The 23,643-nt window shown below is 47.6% G+C and overlaps 1 protein-coding gene across 1 annotated transcript in view; it reads left to right on the plus strand.

The window, feature by feature from the left end:
- STAB2 (stabilin 2) overlaps positions 1 to 23,643 on the plus strand; it is a 944,658-nt gene that overhangs the window by 250,714 nt on the left and 670,301 nt on the right. The window contains exon 12 of the mRNA XM_078674824.1: positions 10,426 to 10,575. Coding sequence (XP_078530950.1) covers positions 10,426 to 10,575 — 150 coding nt within the window. The remainder of the gene's footprint in view (positions 1 to 10,425; positions 10,576 to 23,643) is intronic.

Raw genomic sequence — 23,643 nt, forward strand, 5'->3', positions numbered from 1 at the left:
GAGTGGTTGGATAGGAGGGAAGAGCGGGAGCATCAGCTAGCGATGGAACAGCTCAGGTTGGAGCACGCCAAGCTAGAGGCTGAGAGGGCCTTGTTCAGGGAGAAGGTAACCCTAGAGGGTAGGTTATCCCCTGAGTGCAATTTTGATTTTCTGGATTCCCCAGGGAGGGTTGAATCCAGTGGTGGCAGCTATTTAAGTGTTAGTGTAGACAGTCCCACTCCCAGTTCCCCGAGTCTGGTACCTGTTTCCCTAGAAGAGGAGAACAGGGTGAAATTCAGGAACCTTAGGAAACCACCTCACCAGGGGTGGGAGTATTTTGTGGATGACTGTTCTGATGCAATGTGGGATTGGCTGACGGCTAACTCGGACAATGAGGTGGACGGAGTAGTCAATATGTTTCTCAAGGAGAAGTTGCTCAGTGTTGTTTGTCCAGAGTTGCGCCAGCACCTGCTGAAGTTGAAATGTTTTTGTCCTTGGGACCTTGCAAAGGAAGCAGAACGCTGGGACAGTGCAAGAGGTTCTTTAGAGTCACTAGTGAGTGATTCCAACAATAGTGGGTCAGGTGTCTTCCAGCCCAGTGTGGTGGAGGAGGTTGAGAGTAGCCCAGCTAGGTCCCAGGTTAGTGAGGAGGGTGTAGGGGCTGACTGCCTGTCTCAGTGGAGCGGGAGTGAGTGTGTGACCGAGAGTCCCCATACGCCCGAAGCCCTGTCACAGAGCCTGGATGGTTTCTTTAGGGAACACCAGGATGGGAACCTAGGCTTGCCTGTTAGGTCACTTGAGGGAGATCTCCTAGTGTGTAGAGGACCTGGAGCATCTGTAAGCGGAGCTTCTATGGTTCTAGAGTCTGGCAGTACCGCTCCAGTAGGGAGGGTACAGGAGTCCAGCGAAAGGAGTGATTGGGGGATAGTATGTGAGTCCCCAGAAGTCCTGGAGTGCCAGGCATTGGTTCCACCAAAGGTTGTAGACCAGAGGTTGGAAGGCCAGGTTCAGGATCCGCCTGACCTGAAGGGTGGGACTACTGTAATCAGTGTCCTGACCAGTTCTCTTTCCAGAGGTTCCGCCCCGGTTGGGAGGGAGCAGGACTCTGGAAGGGAGTGCAGAGGGTGGGAGAGCCCACCTCTGACCCCGGTGCCACCTGAGGGGTTAAACCCTAGGTGGGGAGGATGGTGTTTAGAGGGTACCCCTCGCAGGAGGAGGAGGAACCCGAGAAGAAGAGGTAAGGGGAGGAGAGCCTTCCCTGAGACTCCTGGTCCGCCTGAGGTTGTAGACCCTAGGCTGGAGAACCAGTGGCAGTCTAGCCCTGTCTTGCAGACAGGAAGGGTGGAGAGTGGCTATTATGTGCCAGGGGTTACTACCCCCCACTTTGTGAGTAGGCAGGATCCAGTGGTACCTGGGTGGCCTAGGGCCTGGTCCTGGCCGAGGGCAGCTGGAGAGTACCAGTGGGGTAGCCCAGTTAGTCCCTACAGTAGTTTTAGAAGGAACCCCAGGGGTTCACCGTGGCGTAAAACAGGAGGGTGTCCCTGCAGTTGTGGGCCCACGTCCGTGTTTTATCGCCCCAAGCAGGGAAGTCCATCACGGTGGTGATTGGTCTGCCCTGCGTTTTGGCTGGAAGGGGGTTGTGTTGGACTTGGGCCTTAGGGCAGGTTCACCCCTAATCTTTTTGCTTTTATTTGTGACCCAGTGTTAGTGATTTTTGGGTCTTGGCGCACTTTTTCCCTGTGTCCCAGAGTAAAGTGCGTGCGTGTAGTATGGCTGGCCTGCCCTCCCATAGGAATGCATGGGGAATGTGTGTGTCCCTGGTAGTTCCTGATGTGTGGGGAGTGCAGGCTCGAGTTTGGTATGTGTGAACTCGTGAGAGTGAATGCTGCGCAATGGTATGTGCGGCTTGTATGTGTCTAGAAGGGAAGTGCTACTGCTGGACATTGATGTATGTGTGCAGTGAGGGTGCTGGAGCGTGATTGGCTGGAGCTGGCTGGCATGCCAGGCTCCAGGAAGTCTGGATGGGTCTGCCCGGTGGTGAGTGTGAGATCAGCATGAGTGATGTGTGGGAGGAGTGCACCTGGGTCCTGGATGGGCTGGGTTTTTCCCCACACAATGCTGGCTCCGCCCCCCTGTGGTTTGTCTAACGACCCAAGCCTCCCCAGTGAATGAAAGGGGTGGTTGGGCCATCAAGGGTACTCCCAAGCCAGCTGCAGCTGGTTTCCCCCCACCCTGCACCTCAAAACAAAGGATTTCTCTGTATAAAAATGGGGCTGTGTCCCCACAGAAATGGTTCTCTGTTCTGCTTTGGATCCTGCCAGAGGGGGCTGTTGCTGCTGCTGGGGCCAGGAGGACCGCCACTTGGCTTGTCTCCCTGCCTGGAGACCCAGTGTGCTGGCTCTGGCCCTGCCTTGCCCCCCTGCCTGCCTAAGAGGACTTTGCTGGACCCTTCTTTTACTTACAGCGCCTGGGAGCGCTGCCTTTCATTGTTAGCACTGGGAGCGCTTTATTGTTACTCCTAGCGCTGCAGAGCGCTTTATTTTCCTCCCTGGCACTGGGAGCGCTGGATTTTGCTTTGAGAGCGCTTTGGAGCGCTTTATTTTCCTGCCGGCGCTTAAGTGCGCTCTGTGTGCCCAGCCGGTGCCCACCCGGCGTTTGACCCCAGCGCTAGTTGCCGATTGGTTTTTGGCGCGGTTGCCCAAGCCGCTTATTGCCCTTTTCTTGGGCTGCGCCCTTTATTGAAGTTACGAGGGAGCCTACCCCTCGGATACTGAGACCCCGCCTGCCTGCCTGACACGAGCCGCCGCGCTGCCCGCAGCGACCCGGAAGTGATTGGTGGGCCGGCCAATCCCTGTGCGGCCCGACCGAGAGACCCGGAAGTCCCGCCCTGCAGCCGCAGAGCGAGAGAGAGCCGGGCAGCGAGGAGAGAAGCGCCGCCGGCGAGGCCCCGAGTGTGGAGAGAGGAGCCCCGCAAGGAGACCGGCAGCGAGTGCTTCCCCGCCCCAGCAGACCCGGTGAGTGAGGGACAAGGTCTTGGTTCGTGTCCGAGCCCCGAGAGGCTCCAGGCATTCCCTATTTGTTTAAGAGCCGGTCGAGGCTCTGGGGGCATTACTTGATCCTGAGTCCCCCGTGAGGGACTCCAACGAAGCCCGCAGTGTGATTAGGAGCCCCGAGGCTCCTGGGGGCAATTTGGTTATTTAGAGCCCGAGAGGCTCCCGCCTAACCATATTTACGAGCCACGAGGATCGAGGGGGCATTTGTTTTAAGAGCCCAGAGAAGGCTCACAGCGCCCACAGTGGTTTGAGAGCCCCAGAGAGGCTCTTGGGTGCCAATCATTGTTCTTGAGCCCACGAGGCTCCAACGTTGTCCAGCTGTATTTACAACTGTCCAGCACTTAGTGGACAGTTGCTACGTTTAGGCTTTTGTTCTGTGCTGCCTGCGCAGCCTTCCCTAACATTGAGACTCAGGGCATTCCAGCCCTTGCGAGGCCAGTTGGCCTGAGGGACAGATCTAGTGGTGTGCCATGTGCACCCTGCGCATTGTGATTTACTTGTGAATTTGATTCCTGCGCAAATGTTCTACCTGCACCTCTGAATGTGTTTTAATGTTTCATGTGCAATTGTCTATGTTATTACCTTTGCTAAAAGTGACCTGCTTAGGTGATTCTTTATGTTTTTATTCCCCTTTGCTAAAAGTGACCTGCTTAGAGGAATGTTTGTTTTTACCTTTGCTAAAAGTGACCTGCTTAGGTAATTGTTTATGTTTTATCCCCTTTGCTAAAAGTGACCTGCTTAGGGGATTGTTTATGTTATTACCTTTGCTAAAAGTGACATGCTTAGGTAATTGTTTATGCTTTTATTCCCCTTTGCTAAAAGTGACCTGCTTAGAGGATTGTTGATGTTTTATTGCCTTTGCTAAATGTGACTTGCTTAGGTGATTATTTTAGGTTTCCTTCCCTTTGCTAAATGTGACTTGCTTAGGTGATAGGTTTTCCTTCCATAGGTCCTGATGATAAGGTCCTAGTTCCCTGCGTGATTTCCCTACAGTGTTTAGGGTGCCGTAGGAGGTATTTACCCTTTACCAGTAGTTACTGGTTGTATGCTACATTTACTATTTCTGTGTTACAGTCATTATATGTTTATGTGCTAAGTGTTATACCTACAAGTATTATTTCTAAAAAAAAGTGCATACCCGTGACAGTGGTCCAGGTGGCCCTGTCCTGTACATAATCCCTTGTAAATCTTGCCCGTGCCTGTTGGCACATTGTAACGTGTGTGTCTTATCTAATGTGTTTTTATTATAATACAAAGGCTATTTTTGATATAACCTTGTGTGGAGTTTCCTTTGTGGTGGGCCTAGGGTGTTGCTGCTGGGGTGCGCGCGCAAACGCTTTACACATCGCCTCCGAGATTAGCCTTGCTGCTCGCGTCACGTTACCTAGAGGGTGAGCAGGGGTTATCTTGGTGTGTAACTCCCTTGCCCTGACTTGGAAATGGTGATCCCTGACTGACCTTGGCGTGAGCATTGGCCGGCCGGGGGTCCCCTTTCTAACAATATATATAGTGCAGATGCACTAAACAAAAGGTTTGCTAACCTGTTCTGTGTGGAGTGGCATTTCTAAAGTTCAGAGGCACCTTGGTTGGATATATATTTATATATATATATTTAGGCAAGGATGTATTTACCCAGTGGTGGTCGCCACTGGGCAGTTATAGTTAGGACCAGGTTTTCATAGGAAAAGTATTTTTTGTTTTGCTTATAACTTTGGCACCATTAGATGAATCCCCTGGAAACTTTTCATTAAAAAGTCTGAGCTCTGGAACACTCTTCCTTGATCCATCTCCTGCCTGGAAGCCCACCTTCCTTTTCCTAAGGCCCTAAAGACCTGGCTCTTTGCCTTGTAATGCCCCCTTTAGGAAATCAGCTCCTTCCTAGAACATGTCAGGTGATCAGTCAGGCAGGGTTTTAGTCCTGGCTTTTACAGCAGGTTTACCCCAGATTGTTGTGCTTTGTGACCTTCTGTTTCTGTCCTGCTTTTGTTGGTTTTATGACTCTGGGCACTTTACCACTGCTGATCAGTTCTAAAGTGCAAATGCTCTCCCTGTAAATTGTATGTTTTGTATTGTATTGTAATTGCATTTATATAGCGCTTACTACCCCTGACGTTACGTCGATGCACTTTTTCGACGAGTAGCACGCTACTCCGGGACCCATAGAGGATTAGTGTTGAATTAGTATAGTGAAACATGCAGGGGATTTTAAGTAGTGGATAGGTTAGTCAGTTATTTGGATTTGGAAAGATAGCAGAAGGATAGAATAGGAAAAAAGGTTTGTAAAGCGCTTGTCACCCCTGATGCCTTGAAAGCCCTGCATTGGTTACCAGTTGCCAGAAGATCCACGTTCAAGCTACTTTATATCACCCACAAAGCAGTATGGATTTGTGTTCCCATAATTGGCTGATTCGATTTACTAGTCAGTGCAGTGCACCATGTATGCCCAGGGCCTCCAAATAAAATGCTGCTAGTGGGCCTGCAACACATATTGTACCACTCACATAAGCAGCCAGTAAATGTAACTCAAGCCTGGCACTGCAGAGCATGTGTGAAGTCTGGTACTTGCCAGTCCCTAACCTTCCCTTTTCTTATATGTTAGTCACACCTAAGGTAAGCCCAAGGTACCCCTGTGGGCAGGGTGCAGTGTATGTGTAAGGTAGGACATGCCCTGGTGTGTGTGGCATGTCTTGATAGTGAAATACTGCCAATTTTGTTTTTCACTACTGCAAGGCTACCTATTCCCATAGGAAAGAATGGGGAGTTTGCTTATAACATCTTATAAACATAACTACCTCTGGGGACAAGGTAGGAAAATAAAGTTTAGTATGCCTGAACTCAGAATGTTAAAATGCATCTTTTAGTGAGGGTGATTTTTACATTCTGATTTTTACATCACTTAGCGTTCCAGTGTGCCTCTGCTAGGATGTGTATTGAGTGTCTGGCTTTGGAGTGACAGGGGCTAGGGATGTGCAGTGGCTCCAGAGAGTCTAGATGAGTTAGTGCTAGGCTGAATAGGCCTGGTCTGCATTTGGAGCGGTGGGAGGAGTAGCACCTGAATCTGAATATGGCTGTGCCTGCCTTCCACAATGATGGCTCCGCCCCCATGTGGTGCGTCTGGAGCCAGCGCTCACATGGAGGTTGTTGTGCACTTGCAAAGTGCCCCCCAGACTGGTTTGGACTGGGCTCAGAGCCCTGGGTCAGGAAAGAACAAAGAGATTTACTGTATAAAAAGAGGGGCCAAGGCCCCAGACTTTTAGATCACTTCTGGGAAATCAAGAGGAACCTTTGCCAAGGAGAAGAGCTAGAGAAACAGAGGAGGAATACTGCCCCAGCTGTGCTGTTTGTTGTCTGGGGTTGGCCTGCAGTAGCTACTTTCTGCCAAGGAAAGGGCAAAAGACTTTGCTGTTTGCTGTGTCCCCTGCTTGAGGAAGATCTCCAAGGGCTTGAAGAAGAGCTTGCTCCCTGTTCTGAAGTCCCAGGGACACAAAGACTTCTCCACCAGCTCCCGTGAACTTCCTTGCTGGTAGTTCTGACCTCCTAAGAGGGGCCTGTTGTAGTTTCGGACCTCTGAAGGCTGTTTGCCCCTGGGAGCTGGAAAAGTAGCGTAACTTCGAGAAGCGCTATGCATCCACACCTGTTTCTGAATTCATTGCTGCGCCTGCCTGCAGCTCCAGAAATCACTGCACGCCACTTCGAGTGCACCGATCTCCGAAGTCCGAGATCAACGTACCCATTCCAACGCAAGGCCTGCTGTGCGGCTGCAAGAACTCACACATTGTCCTGGATCATCGCATCGCAGCGAGGCTCCAAGTCTGTCACATCCTTGGGGGGGACGCAGGAAAAAACAGACGCATCTCCTCCCTACGCAGTAAGAAATTGAAACATTACCTCCTTTCCTGTAAGGAACCGATGCTTCACCCCCCTTGCGCAGCAGTCAGGAACCAACGCATCGCCTCTCCCGGAGCAAGGAACCAACGCATCAAATTTCCTGGGTGTAAGGAACCAACACATCACCTCCCCTGCGACTCTTTTTGTTTGTGTGCATAACGCATCCAAGGTACTTTGTGTGAAAAGTGTTGCATCTGCAACTTGCTTTCAACTGAACTATTTCTACCATTTGAAAGTCTTATTTGTATTACTGTATTGTGGATTTTTGTCGTTTTGGTCTTGTTTGGTTTAGATAAAGAGTACTTATTTTTCTAAACTGGTGTGGTGTCCATTTGTAGTGTTTTCATTGTATTACTGTATGTGTTCACAAATGCTTCACACAATTTCTTTGAGATAAGCCTTTCTGCTCGTGCCAAGCTGCCCAGGGGGTGAACAGGGGTTATTTTAGAAGTGTATCACCCTTACCCTGACTAGAAGCAAAGGCCACTCTTTGGACAAAGGTACCTACCTCTGGCAACTAGAGACTCCCATTTCTAACACAGGGGCTGAGAGAGAATCAGTTCATCAAGTGCAATTGTCCATAGGGAAAGTTAACAGCGATACCGCAAAAACAGCTGACCGCAATATGGTCACATTTTACAGAAAGCTAGATCTTGGCCCAGAAGTCATGCTTTTTGTGATTTGGTGTAAATCTGTTTGGCACTTTGAGTAATTAAGTTTTAACATTTATGCCTATATCATGCCTGCAGAAATGATAAAATGATTTGCTGCCACCACATCAACGAAGAAAGGCAACAGCAGTTTTAGGTCGCGGGAACTCAGTCAGATGTCCTGTAAAAAGATTTTTTTTAAACAGATGGGTGCAGGGTCGGGATACCTTGCCCCACTAGGCTTGGGGCCAAAAACGTCATTTTTAAATATAAATTTCCCCAGATTTGCAGAAGATCAGGCAGAGGCATAGGATTATATTCCGTCTAAGAAAAAGCATTGTAACCCAGAACCATATGCCATAAAAGATTTCAGGGACAAATGGTCACTACTTCAGGGAAGCTTCAGGACGATAATCGGGACTGATGCCCAACACCCGCATTTCATAGCGCACATATATGGAATGGGCCCCAATTGCTCATACACAAGACCACAATTCATGCAGCTATTACTGAGCTCTGTCAGGGCTGGCCCCCTTTCCAACGCATGCGGCGACAGGTCTAAGGCGACCACCTTACCCTTCCTTTGGTTGGGTTGTCCTCCTTTTATTGCACCCTATGTCCACAGTTCCGATCTGCAATACACCATGCTTGAAATGCCTAAAGATCTTTATTACTGGATTTTAACTGTTTATTAACTAAAAATAGACTGAAACAAAGAGAAATAAATTGGAAATCAAAATTATGTACAAAGCTAATCTGCAATTTACATGTGAAGAATATGTAAAATGTAGCAAAAGAGTCCAGGAAGAAAACCTTATCCTCTGGCAAAGTGTTTCAGGGCATAACCAGTGGCACTGGCAGGCCTATGTCAGTGCCTCTGATTACGAACTAAGAACGAATGCAGAGAACAGACCGCAGTCTGACCCAGAAAGGCAGCTGTGTGCTGGCCCAAAGGGATTCACTGGACTACGTTTGCCCTTCCAGATCCAGCCAGCACACAATCCAACTGGGATCTGGTCATCTGCAGCCAGGCACAGTTAAATAAAGAACAAAACAAGAGATGCTGGTGCAGAAAAGGTGTGTGGTCTATAGGAAAATTCTGCACTAGGTTTACCAGCAAGTGTATCAATAGTTTCTTGAGGTAGCCCTTCTCACATTTCTTGTGAGGGATACAGATACATTTTAGGTGCAGTGTTTCTGACTCTCGACTCCTTGGGCCGGCTGGGTCAGCAGCAGCAGGGTCAGCCAGCAGAGCATCAGCAGGGCCTTCAGTCTTATTCCCAGTCAAGAGGAAACAGGCAACATTCACCTTTGTATTCTATTAGTACAATCAGAAGGGTTCTCCCAGGATTGGCTCAAATGTTACTTTTCTAAAAACCAGAGGAATGATCCAGTTTGCATTTCCAGGTCCTGAGTGCTGTTCAGTTGTCCACTCCTAGTCACAGTGCAGGCATTCCTAAAGTCCAAAAATCAGGTTGAATCAGAGAGGTTTCTGGGAATGGTGCCCCCTAGCACTCTTCCCAGAATGGATTGGGTGTCTGGCAAACTGCCTTTCTACACGTGGTGAAGTAGAACTTTCAGAGGCCTGCTCTGTTCCTCTGTACAGGATGAGGAGAGAAAAAATAAATGGGAGATCGGGCTGTTCCCATTCTTGTTATTTCTAATTCCATTTTCACAATTTTAAAGATGTTCACAATCCTGACAACATGTGTACAACAAGTCCAATGACACGTTGTCCAATCTCCAAGATAATTGTTGCAAATCGTATGTGCATGATTGAAAACAGACAAAAATAACTACGAAGGGTCCCCCACCTGCCCAGGTCATTACACTTAATTTACATTGGATGCCAGTAGGCACCATACCTAGGTACAGCTTTAGTGCCCTCAAAACATAGAAAATGGCTACACGAGGTTGGACCTACCCTTAGGTAGTTGGCAGCAGATACCCGTCAAGACTAAAGAGGAAAGTGACCTACGGAGAGTCTTCTCCTCTCATGGCACAGCAAAGGGTGTCCCTTAGAAAACCAGGTTTGTAATTTGTGGAATGGCTCTGCATCAGTTGACCCACAAAAACAAGGCTAAAAAGGCAAATCAAACCTGTAGGGACAAAAGGAAAATGGCATTCACTGTAATTTACACAATCAAAGAGGGGATATGTTGGAGACCATGATAAGTGTTACAGCAGTATGTGGAAAATCAAAGAACGTGATAAGGCCTCATTATTAACAGTGGACAGGTAGCTGACATAGAAAAGAGGCTGGACTTTTATTTAGGTAAATTACATTAAAAGGAAAGTCTAAAGGATTCTGCATCTCGTAGCTGCATCATACGGAGGAGATCCCCTGGAGATTATAAAGTAGGCCAGGGTTCCCTAAAGTCGGTCCTGGAGGGCCAGGTCAATGCCGGATATTTAGCATATCCCAGTTTAGATAAATGTAGATATCTTAAAAAATCTGGCATGGATCCAGCCCTCCAGGACCGACTGTGGAGAACCCTGAAGTAGGTAACTGGAAGTGTTAGCAAAGAGCTGCTGGGTCTCCTAATCTGGCTGTTTCCTTTTCCTCTGCACAAACTTTTCACAGCAGGAGGCAATAATTCCCCAAACCATATTACAAAATCCAGCAAAAGGGGCAGATCAGTCCTACCCAGCTTAACTGTGCAAGGAGTTTCAATAACTACCTTACATGTATCATTTTTTGCAGAATCCACGGGGGACATCATGTAGGGACAAGCAGAGAAAATCAACTGTGATATATGGAGGTCTATTCACCATCTTCGCTGGGCTGTACCCATGTGTGTATATGTCAATATTTGTTGAACCGTAGAAAAATAATGACTTTCTGCTCCTTTTAGGTGAAAGCACTTCTGACAGACAAAGAAAACGCAAAATACATGGCGAAACTCCATATTATTGCTGGCCAGCTGGACACGGGTTTTCTCACTAATACAACCGTAATTTACACCTTAACTGGGAAAGCCGGAGAGGTGACACCTGATGAAAAGGTAACAAGACAGCTTATCTGATATTATACTTAAACCATAGATTGCATCTCATGACGTTAAGACTCAACGTCTGGTTATTATTTATGACAAATACTCAACTAAAAATAATGCCATTTGTTTTTTTAAGTCTTTTAAATATTTTTATTGTTTTCTCAACTAAAAGTGTTCAAATTTGTTTGCGACTGACTATGCCCTTCTAAAAAGAAGGGAGCAAGAGCGGTAATATGTTCCTCTTGATTGCATCAAAGAGTTTATTAACATTAGAATGCCTATTTTCCAAAATACAAACATGTAGGTCTGTCACCCTCCTCACCCTGAGGCCCAGCCAGGTGCCAGGCAGCGCGCTGTGATGATCATGCCATGTCATGTAACAATCGCAGCAGTGCCTGGAGACAGACAGTGATGGAGAAGAGACTGCCAGCACCATCAACCCTCTCAAGTTGCCCACACCTGCGGCCAGTAGTGCCCCCAGTCCAGGTGTTTGCATAATGCAACTTGTAGTTCTATTTTGCCCACTATGCCGCTGGCCGCGCGACGCGAAGGGGAGCTAAGCGAGACAGCATCTTAGTCCCACATTCCGTGCGAGTAAAACGGTGCAAGTCATTCCTGGCCGCCCCTTTCATGCGCGTCCAATGGGCGCGGGTCAACTGGTGGGAGGGGCGGCCCCAAGTGGTTTAAAATTTGCGCGGCAGTGAGGCTCGGCCTTTCCTGCCGTCGCGTTCCTGGCTGCTCTGCGCTGTTCGTCCTGCGCCTGCATGTCTAGCGGGTCTCGCGTCGGGTTCGTTGCCTCGACGGGTTCGCGGTGAGTGCTGTTGTCGGGGTCCGCTTGCGGAGGTTCTGGAGTGGGAGGAGTGAAGTGTGATGTCCCCGGTGCCCTGGGGGGGCCGAGGGAGAGCGTGCCGAGCGGCCGTTTGTGTGGCCTGGGGGGCCGAGGGAGAGCGTGCCGGGCAGGGTCGGTTCCGGCGGTGTTGGGGAGCTGCTCAGAGGTAGAAGTTGGAGCCGCAGGAGAATAGCGTATCTGGGTGCTCGCACCTCTGGACGATGACGTGGGGCAGTCTTTTCCGGGCAATTTTCAACGCGTAAGTGTCCACATTGTAGTTTACATCAGGTGGGATGGCCTAGGTTGGAGAGCGCTTGTGCCTTTGGATTACGATGGAGATTGCCGTGGGAAGCAGGCTGGACGCCCAGGTGGTAGACACTGGCGTTCAGAGCATTTGCACCCGCAGCCGCGTTCCGAGGCTCTTGGAGCGCTTGGGGTTTCTTGTGCGAGGTGTACATCCTCAGGTTTGTGTTTCCGATTGGCCTGGAGGGCGGTCGTGACTTCATGCTAGCCTCGCTAGTTTGGAAAAGAAACGCTTGCATTTTCACTTCTTGTTCCGTGATGGAGATCGGTTTCTCTTTTTGCCGACAGACTGCCTTTGGTCGGGAGTGTTTATTGTCGGAGGGATTGGGCCAGGCGCACGAGTCCTCTGCAGCGGTATTGAATTTCTACCTAGCGCAGCGCACTTGGGGAGCAGTGGCCGGCACGACTTCGCCTCGATGTATGGGCACAGGGGTTTCTGTGGGACGACATTTCTCTACAGAAGGGGGGACGACTGGGATGGCAGTGTGCGGTCTAGCCTGGAACAGCCCTTGGCTAGAAGTCTCAACAGCATGAGCTTGTTTCGCTGGGCTATCCTTCCGACTGCAGAGTGTATATTTGTGATGTCGCTCTGCCACGGATTGTCGGTTTCGTTTGCCTTTTGGCCCGGTGGTGACCTATGATTCTTTGTGCTGTGTGTTTCAGCGCCCCAACAGTGCACTGGGGCTTTGTGGGTGCGTCGGGCCGTTTCGCCCTTCCGGGGGCAGTAAGGTTGCGCTGATGGGTTACGGCCCCCCCCCCTTTTTATGAGGGGGCAAGTCGTCGGGTGTTCGGCTGGAGCTCGGGTGGTGGTGGTAAGGTGCTGAGCGCGGCTCTACGGGGGCCATGGTACAAGGCGGGCGTCGCCTGTTCTATGCTGCCCTCCGTCCCGAAAATTTGAATTAGTTTCCGGTCAGAGTACCTTTGTTTTGAAGTAAAGGAATCACGGCATGTCACGATGTTAAAACATCACGGGGACATCGTATATGAGTTACAATGCATGTTGTTTCCTTTTGTCTACACCCCGCTGATTCATTGTGGATATCCAAAAACAAGATTAATCTGTTTAATATCTTATATGTGCATTGAATCGTCTCATGTTTACTATAACAAATGATACTCCTCCAAAATATCTCTATGCCTAAGACACACTGGGACATTCGTGGAACTCTAACTTTCCTGGAACTGAAACCTAAATAATATCTGTCATTAATAGTTCTTCCTTTTTTGCTTAGGAGAACAACTTCCTTCCCTTCACTCAGATTTAACTGCCTTTTGGTTTGTGAGTACAAGTTCTCTGGTTTTTTAATGCAGCCAATGCTTTATTCTTAAACTGTAAGATAAACATGGGTAATGAATATATAGGTTATACCAATGTCTATGAATCCAACTCGTGAATTCTTAAATACAGCATGTGCATCCTGAATGTCAACAGTCTCCTAAAGAGCTGCGGATACTTTATGCACCTCACTTGATAGAGAATACAAATGAGCAACAAAAAATAGGTTTATAGGCTTTCAGAGCTCTATCTGAAACTGTACTGTAAGCGTTTTTAGATCGTGCATTGCAGTTGTGTTGAGAATCCGTACACATTTTGTATTTTAGTTTCATTTAATTAAAAGAAAATGCAGTGTTTGATTTATACTATATATATGAGGGAGAGGTGGCGCCGCGGCCAGGGCGACTGACGCTGGAATCTGGGGATCAGGGTTCGATCCCTGGCTCCAGCGGCAGTTTAGCCCAGCACCATGTGACTCTGGGCAATAGCTTGCTTAATCTTCCCGATGGCCCCCAGCGCCTAGAGACCCTTACGGGTGATTGTGCGCCATACAAATGTGGATTATTATTACTATACTGAAAGTTTTCTGTGTTTTATTTCTGCCAGTTCAAAACCCTTAGTGGCTTGCGCAATTCGTCTGTTACATCTCTTTGAGCGTTACATTCTTTTCAGGTTGACTTTGTTTATTCCATATTTGGCACTCATGTATGCTTAGTTTCACTGGTGCCCTTTCTTCAGGGGTGTAAAAGAATGAACATCTATTAAACAGGTATCAGCAGACCTATTAGATGTGTTGAATTACATGGCAAGGTTATTCTACACAGGCAGTCTTTCTTCTCCACGATAACTGCAAAATAAGCAGGCATTGTGCTGAAATGTAGACAGTGCGTCGGTTGTTTGTTGTCGGCGGCGGAGTATCTGTGCTTCCAGTGATTCCGCGTTTGTTAGCTGGATTATAGTCTGCAGATGTCCGTTTAGTTTATATTCTACTCTGCAGACTTCCTACTTTTGTTCTGCAAATAATTTTAGAGTGCTATAAATAGTTTGAACTTTTTGCAATTGTGCACTCAGATCGTGCTAATTACCATGGGGAAAGAAACGGATGGGGCAATATTGCAGATATCGACAATCCAGCGGTGTTTAGTGCTGTGAGTCACGGTAGCGGTTGGGAGATAATATAGTGTCTGCACCCATTGAATGTATTCCGAGGGGATACCGAATTTCTGCTGTGTGGCTAACATGTACTCCCAGCTCAGTGTGTCGAGTGATATCCAGTGACAGGCACCCAGAAGTCGATAGTTTCCCAGCGCAAGAAGTTATAGAGCAGAGCCGGCGTCTATTGAGAGAAGTGTGCGTGTGGGTTAAATGCAATATGTATTAGGCCGTCAAGAGGCGGCTATTGAGCGAAGTGTTGCGTGTGGGCATAAATCCGCATTTGTTGATATGCATTAGGCAGTCAAGACGCATTTGTCGATATGTATTAGGTCGTCAAGAGGCCCGTCAAGAGTGGTTTCAGCCGAGTTGCAAAAATGTGACTAAGGATTTTATATTCTGTGTACAACAGTGATAATGGTCGGTTACCTGCAGTAACTCAGGGTAGGTGCACTTTGCTTAGGAAGGAGTGCAACTGAAGGGGGTCCGCCCGGTGAGGGGCCCTGCACAGGGCCTGGTAGTGGCGATAGAGAGTGTCATTATTCCTGCCGGGAAGTTAACCAGTATATTGTGTGTTATTAATTTTACTATTGGTGTAGGTGGAGGAGCATCCCTAATGATTCGTGCCAGCAGTGCACCAGGACGGTCCGCTCCTACATGTATTCTCTGTATATGTGAATGGTAGTCAATAACCCGCAGCTGCTCCGATAATTTTGCATATTTATTATGGGCATCTTGTAGTGCCGGCAGCACAGCCAGATCTGAAGCCAACAGTGCCTTCAGCGAACCTAACAGATCCTCAACTTGGCATAGTTCCCTGTTCGTCTGATGGCGGGATCCAGTGACAGCAGTGATAGCTGAGCCACGGATTGCCACCTTAAATGTTTCACATTCTGTTGCGGTTTTCACTGCTGTGCCCGTGTTTTCTATGGAGGAATGTGGGATGTGGTGGCCAGTGTGTATTTGAACACTCCGTCTTCGAAGTGTAATGGATTCAGCCTCCATGCAGGGACTGGGTAAGGGACACAACTATTCATGAGCAGAGTTAGTTTACCCACATAGGCGGAGCGTGTAGTTTGTGTTATAAGCGATGCAATGCAAAATATATAGAATAAGAATACTCCCACATCCCCTCATTGTGATTATGCCACATCTCTATTAGACACCATCCCTGTGCCCAGTTATTCAGTGAAGCTGACAGTCATTTGGTATGAGCCGTATCTGGATGGGGATGTGAACGATCCATACCGCATCTAAAACTGCATTATAGCCTCCCCCTAGGACCCATGGGTGATCGGTCCAGTTCGCCAGCACAGTATTCACCTAGAGGTAGAATGGCTCCTGGTCCATATTTGGGGCATATAGACCCCAAGCACCACAGGACTGACTTTAACACACCTCGCAGTAAAACACACATTGTTACCAGCCATTGAGACGAAAAGGGAACTATTGGTGGGTCCATGGGCCACACACGGATGGCAACAATGCTCCACCCTGCCCAGGAAGTGAATGTGTAGGATGCTGTTAAATAGGTAGGGAAGCCCTTTGAAGAATAGCATAAGCCCTTTGATCGATTAATTCTGCAGGCATAAACTGCTAATGTGTCTAACTAATACATGTAATACCAAAAGGCACTGCAGTTTATGCAGAAAACCACATCACTTTCTGGACTGTCCAGTTCGGAGGCTTGACATATTAATGCAATACCATGCAACAAAACGGGCCAACATTCTGAGATAACGCTCTATCCTCAAAGTATATTTTGCCCGTAATTTAGTCCGGGCCCAATGCCACTGGAAGCATCACAACATCCACCAGGTAACTATTATGACGCGAAAGGGTATTCATGTTTTAATGACAGCTTAAACTTAAGTGGGTATGATTCATACTAATGTCAGTAACGCAATCGTCGCTAAGGCTTGACTATTTGATTTTCTGCAATGTGATGGCTGTGGTGGCCTACGCCCTTAACATTCTGGCGCCGAACGGAGCTGGAATTAAGGTAATGAATTGTAACAAGCGAAGTGTACATGACAATTCTGGCTAGCTTATGTGCCTTCAAACTAGCAGACCAGTTACTGACTACGTCACACATCTGCTGTAATTCAATTTAACGGTCCCATCGTTATGTTGGAGCGAGTTAATGTTTACGTGAGAAGGCATCCATCTGGAGGGCGTGCCCGGGTGGTACACACATGGCAGAGTGTGCGGGGAGCGACATGAAGCGCACGGTGACTGTATACGTTTCGTAACAGGGGATTAGTTAATATACCTGGCTGTACTAGCAGTGCACAGACAGGCTCAGACAAAGTTGGAATTGGGCCATATTAAAAATGTCGTTTAAGGGCGCCAGTGGAAACAGCCCCTGAACTTGTTTCCATCAAGGAAGCGTACATGCCCGGCAGGCTTTGGGGTGTACAACCATACAGTCACTGTCGCCACCGCCGGCTGTCCAGCTACCAGCAGCCCCTTACAGAGAAGGAATTTGTTTTAACAACATATATTCGAGATGATGTAAAGAGTTGAACACGAGTGCTCTAGCAGGCGGCATAGCCCCGTTCCTGGCCCCCACTAAAAAAATCAATTACGCAATGCATGGTCAACTTGGTTCATCTATTTTATTATGCGTTTTATATAGCACGGACGTTTACCGAAGGCGTGAGCTCTTCACAATAAGTACAAGTAACGACAGGCAACATTGTACAAAAGCAGACGCTTTGTTACATGAGGTCAGGTGAAATGGTGAGGCAAACAAAATACACGAAGTAGCAAACAGTGCATTACAGAAGGAACAAGTGATAAGTGTGCAGGTTACAAGAGAGTCAAGGTACAATTGGTGGTGAAATATTGCAATATGGGCTAGACACCCAGGCCCAGAACAATGGTAGGATAGGCGATGGTGGCTCCGCCAGTTGTCTTTGCCTGTCCCGGTACTTACCCAAATAACAATTTAGATAAGTGCAGGCACCGTAAGAATGCCAGTCTTCCTTATCTGTCCCGGTACTTACCCAAATAACAATTTAAATAGCACTACTATGCTTAACAGCACCTCGCATCCCTATGCAGGATGGCAGAGCACGGTTGGTTGGGTAACATGCGGTTATACAGGGACAATGCATTGTGGAGCGGTGAAGGAAACAGTATGCATATGCATCACATGAGACAGCGAGGGTTACAGGTACACGAGTCCCATATCCTTCTGAGTCCACAGCGCTATATTAGAGAGGATTCCATGTGGGCTGCACAAGTGGGTAATGGTGGCAGCGGTATACAGAGTGTCCCTTGGGACAGCGAGGGTCAGAAGGGACATGAGTCCCATATCCTTCACAGTCCACGGTGGGCGTTAGAAGGATTCTAGTTTTATAGCTGCAAGTAAAAAGCTACAAAAATTACGGATAAGCCTTCTGCATAATACATGAGGGCTTTTCACTGCAGGCATTAACATTATACCTGCCATACCCATCCCTTTGGTTCCTGGGACCAATATCACCGGTCTTCCATTAGCACCCATAGAATATTGCAAATAACAGGCAGAATGCACCAGAGAGGCAGGGCTAAGTAAGGATGTGCGGCCCCTCTTGTAGATATTGACAGGTAAACAGCCCAATGAAAAAACGGTAGGATTCACAAGAGGTGGAGGGCCAAGTACACTAGTCTGAGGGCAGGGCTCCCCGAGCAGTAAATTATGGGTTAATAAGGTCCCAGGGTGAAGATCAAGGTTGAGGCAAATAGTCCTGTGAGAGTGAGACCTGGCTTAAGAACGGTATCCACGCAATCCCCAGTAGAGGTGCGGCTTGTATAACTAAGGGCGTGTCTACGCAGTCCTCATTAGAGGTGCGGCTTATGTAACCAAGGGCGTTGCCCCGAGAACGGATCTAAGCAAACGCCATCGAGGTGCGGCCTATGTAACTAAGGGCGAGTCCTAAGAACCGTCCTAATAAATCTCCAAAAGGTGTGGTGGAGGATAGAGGTGCACAATCAGCGGCCGAAAGTAGCTAAGTGTGTGGGGGGGCTCTGTCATCGACGGGGGCCTCCTCCAGAGCTGTGGCGGAGTACAGGGCGATCTGGAAGCAGATGGACAGTAGGGGTACCTCTGCGGCAGAAGGATACAGTCAATACCTCTGCCTGGCACAGTAGGGGTGCCTGAGCCAAGAACCTGGAGCCGAGGGGGTTCCAGGAAACAGCGTCGGCGCCCCGTTAGTCCTTCGGGTGGCCTGAACCGACCGGGGGTGTGCCTCATCGCTCCGCCCTGACAGGGGGGGCGGGAGTTGAGCGAAAGGAAGTGATAATGGACTGCACCGTCAGAGCATCGACTCGCCGTGCAAGAATGGCTCATTAGGCATGCGGGTCAGCGAGGGGCTGCTGCATTGGATCGCCCGTAAGATGACCCACCTTATTGCTACTTGTTGTGCAAAATAAACCTGCACCACTGCTTTCCCACAAATCTGTCTCATGAGTTTCCTTGGTATGTAAGTGTTATGGTGCGCAAAGTGGAGTGAGCGCTGGGAGTGTGGGCACTATGCCGCTGGCCGCGCGACGCGAAGGGGAGCTAAGCGAGACAGCATCTTAGTCCCACATTCCGCGCGAGTAAAACGGTGCAAGTCATTCCTGGCCGCCCCTTTCATGCGCGTCCAATGGGCGCGGGTCAACTGGTGGGAGGGGCGGCCCCAAGTGGTTTAAAATTTGCGCGGCAGTGAGGCTCGGCCTTTCCTGCCGTCGCGTTCCTGGCTGCTCTGCGCTGTTCCCTCCCTGACCCAGACCCAGCGGCAGAGCGGCAGGCATGTTTTGAACTGTTAACGGTCTGTTTTATGTTGCAGGCGGAGTCACAGGGCGATCTGGAAGCAGATGGACAGTAGGGGTACCTCTGCGGCAGAAGGATACAGTCAATACCTCTGCCTGGCACAGTAGGGGTGCCTGAGCCAAGAACCTGGAGCCGAGGGGGTTCCAGGAAACAGCGTCGGCGCCCCGTTAGTCCTTCGGGCGGTCGGGGGGCCTGAACCGACCGGGGGTGTGCCTCATCGCTCCGCCCTGACAGGGGGGGCGGGAGTTGAGCGAAAGGAAGTGATAATGGACTGCACCGTCAGAGCATCGACTCGCCGTGCAAGAATGGCTCATTAGGCATGCGGGTCAGCGAGGGGCTGCTGCATTGGATCGCCCGTAAGATGACCCACCTTATTGCTACTTGTTGTGCAAAATAAACCTGCACCACTGCTTTCCCACAAATCTGTCTCATGAGTTTCCTTGGTATGTAAGTGTTATGGTGCGCAAAGTGGAGTGAGCGCTGGGAGTGTGGGCACTATGAAACAGGGACTACAAGAACCAGAATACAAAGAGAAGTCCTGGAGTAGGAGAGGCGGTCAGACATGGACCTGTGAACCTAAAGACTTGTGTACCAGGGCCTTTTATATAGTACTAAAACATCCACACTTGCAACCCTAGTTGTACCCACCAAATATATTGCAAGTCACGTTGCGACCTTATTAAGGCTCTCAGCCTTGCGCATGTAGGTTTTCTGTGCCCTTATAAAGGCTCTCAGCCTTATGCGTGTATATGTTCTCGGAGCATTTGAGCAACATGAAATATCCGTAAAATATACTGCTGGACATAATGCAGCCCGTGTCTATCGTTTTTTGTGCGTGAGGCACTAATACAATCAAAAAACATCATACATTGTGTAACAATGCTAATGGAACAATCCGTGCAATTTATGAACTATGCACCAAAAACCGATTTGAGGAGTCCTACCTACTATATGACCTTTGATGATAAGATTCAGTGGACTTCCTGCTCTTAACTTGGTTGCTAAAGTTCTAGAGGCTCTATCTGCATGGACCTAACAACCAGCAGTTCTATATTCATGTCGAGGTTAACAGTGGTGTATTTGAGAGAAGTGGACTACACTGGTATTATGGTCCAATGCCACGCTGTCATTTTTTTACACCCGTTTTCTGGATATATTTGTTATTTAGTAAATATGCACAATCCGACCTAGTAGGAAACATAAATGCATATTTTGTGTCAGATCCTCTTTTTTATGATTCCAGAAACACTTACTCCATATCATTGAACTTTTCTGGAGAAAAAAACACTTTCTCCATATCATTGAACTTTTCTGGAAAGAACACTTACTCCATATCATCGAACTTTTCTGGAAAAATCCGTTATAGTTTGTATGACCCTTTTGTCAGAGCTTACAAAATTATCCTCTAAAGGTAGGGAACAACTTTTTAGTTTCCCAAAAGCTCGTTGTGGTGCACTGCGGCCCTCCCGCTGTCAGGGCAAGGCATTCATGTGGATATTAGAAAACCACGATCACCCTCCCTGGAATTGTTCCTTGTTAGGGTGAACTAAAGAATGTGTCTGTCAATGGTTCATAAATAATAACTTGTGAACCATATATAAGAGGCTTTTCCAAGATTGATGCAGGACCCAATAGTCTGGGGAAGAGGCTGAGCTCCTTGTGTACCTGTGAAGGATTCGAAGAGGAGGAGAAGTCCAAAGAACATCTGCCTTGGATTGCCTATTTGCCCTCAATCCACAAAAATACAGTAATGAGATGTGGTGCTGACAGAGCAGAAGCTCTCCCTAAAGCCCCCAGTTGAAGCTGTGCTTACTGGAGATATATATCTTCATCTACTCTTAATAATTAGAAACATAGCTGGCAAAGAGAAAGCACTGCTTGCACTCAGCCTTTCATCTATCTGGGGTCGATAAAATGAGTATCATTGAGTTGGGTAACAATAAACATCTGTTATTCAGCGCCAGGAGACCTCGTTGGGGTGAACGTGCGCTTTACAAATACACATGTTATTTTATGTATGACATTGCGATACGCTCTCAGTCTGCTATAATTCTAGGCAACAAAGCTCCATAATTTGGACTTTGGAAAATATCTTAGTCTCATTTCAGCAACTCAAGGGTTGGTGTATACTGGTGACAAGACTTCCTTTGCCCGAGGAGGTAGCCAGCAGGTTTGCATTGTCTATTTGAAACAAGCACATGATGAAGATACTTAGATGTGGATGGATGCATTATTCAGGTTAATTGCTATTATTGTGCACTGATACAAATTGGGTGGCTAGTGAGAGGAATCAGCATCTTATTCAAGAACTTAGTAAGGCTTATTTCCCAAAGTATTTTGTTTAATCACTGAAGTATCTGTAGCTAGCATAATTTCTTTAAGTCTAGTGTAGATCTTCTGAATGGGAAACCATAGATTCCAGCTGCAGGTGATGGTTAATTCACTTGAATGAAGGACAACAGGTTTTTGGCAGTAGGAGAAATATCTTCCCTGATCACAGCTCCTCACTCTAGATAACAAGCAGAAAATAGTCCATGACAGAACAGGGTTCTCTCCTTTATGCCCCTCTGTGCCACCTCCCTGTTATTCCCTGCTGCCAGAGTTGATGTTTACTCTTTCCTCTCCACGCTACTGTTAGGGATTGTCCCTATTGTTTCCAGGGGCCAGGTCACGTCTTTCCATGCATTTTGTTTTCTTGTGGCTTCCTTCATGTTGTCTCTTCTTCTCTAAATATAACCGCTTCCCATTCAAGAAAGTGAAGTAGCATAAAAAAAGATAAAACGACGACAAGATTCTCAAACTGCCTGTCAAAATATGCAATAGCATACATCCACACTTCATCTCGTAGAGCTTCTAAGGTTGCTCCTCCTAGACCAGAAAGATGAGATCCACTTCTCTCTCCTTTAGCAAGATCATTTTCATGACCTCTCATTGACTTTACATCACAATTGTATAGTGTTTCATTGCTCTATTGACGTCTGTGATCTATAAGCACATATCGTTTTAAGCACATGTCATTTTTGGTAAATACTAAGCATGTCTGCATTTTTGCATTGACCAAACGCTAAACGGTCGCAATGTCATCATCGGCCCCTCTTGTCAGCTCATCCATAACTGCCAAAATAACAGATTCAGTGGAATGTTCTGGTCTAAAACCAGCCTGGTGAGAATCCAGATAGTGAGATTGCTCTACAAAAGAGCTAAAACAGGTGGCAACATGGGCTTCTAAAACCTTACTCAAGTAAGGTAGCAGGGAAATGGGGCGGTAGCTGCCGGGTGCTAGAGGGTCTAGACTGGTTTTTTTAAGAATGGGAACTACTTCCACCATCTTGAATGAATTAGGGACAATCCCTTGGGCAAGGGAATTGTTAAGGAGGAGTAAGGGAGAGTGCGGACAACATAGAAAGATTTCCCGCAAAATGTGGGGAGGAAAGATATCTGTGGGCGAGCCAGATCCCACTTTTTTGAGTAGGGCAAGGAAAGCATCTCTAGTAGTGGGAGGAATGTGGTCTAAATGTGAGGATTTCGGGATGCTAGCTTTGATAGTGACAATTTTCTCGATAAGAAAAGTATCGAGTGAGTCATAGGATTGTAATGGAACTGGTTTAGCAATGACTCGATCTAGCTTGGAGAGTTCGTCCTCTATGGATAAAATGTCTTTGGCTTTCTTGGTGGAAGCTAGTATTTTAGCAGAAAAATATTCTGCCTTCTTTTGAAGAATAGTTGTTTTATAATCTTTTAGTAAGGACACAAAAACAGTCTTTTGATTAGGGTTATAGTCACGTCGCCATATGCATTCTGCTTTCCTCAAGGCTAGTTTCTTAGCCTTCAGATCTGCCGAAAACCAGCGTTGGGCATCATGAGGCCTCTTTGTTCTAACTTTCCTCAATGGTACTATTTTATCTCTAACCGAGACCAGACATTTATCAATATTTTCCACTTGAATATGCAGAGACTCCTCTGGGTCAACGGGAGCAGAGACTGTTTGTAAGGAGCAGAATTCATTAATATCTGCTCGGCGCCAGTTTCTGGCCATAAATTTACCTGGCAGAGGGGATTTGTTTAGACGAACATTAGGAATAACAAAGGTAACAAGGTAGTGATCAGACCATGTACAGGGAAAAACCTGTAGATGGGAGATTTCCAGGTTGGCAGTCCAAACCTGGTCTAAAGTATGCCCTTTGACATGGCTGTCTACCTTAATGTGCTGAGAACAGTTCATTCCTGCTAAAAGTTCAGTGAATTCTACAGAACAGGGACTTTCTCGTAAGTCATCGGGCCAAAAGTTGAAGACACCAATAATCAAAATTCGAGAATTGTTAACCACCACCTCATCCTTGGTGACCCTGTCCGTTCATTCATCTATAGTCGATGACACAATAGTTAGTGGTTAAACTATACTGCCATACCAAATGCTGGTTGAACAAGCATTGAAAATGCAATAGGTCTCGCCTTTGATTAAATTAAAGCCATTTGCTTTGCTAATAGTATTGTATAGCAAAGCAAATGGCTTTAACTTAATGAAAGGCGAGACCTATTGCATTTTTAATGCTTGTTTTAAATGCATGCAAGGAAAGAGACATCTCTTCTTCCCTCACCTTCGACCCATTCACAGCGTGGATTGCATAGCTTTAGCTCTGGTGACGCCCGGTTCGACAATCCTTTTTGACGCCCCCACACCTCATGACTGCCTCCTCGGATTCTCTCACTGCCACC

This window comes from Lissotriton helveticus, chromosome 1_1 (genome assembly GCF_964261635.1).
Source record: "Lissotriton helveticus chromosome 1_1, aLisHel1.1, whole genome shotgun sequence".
Lineage (NCBI taxonomy): Eukaryota > Metazoa > Chordata > Amphibia > Caudata > Salamandridae > Lissotriton > Lissotriton helveticus.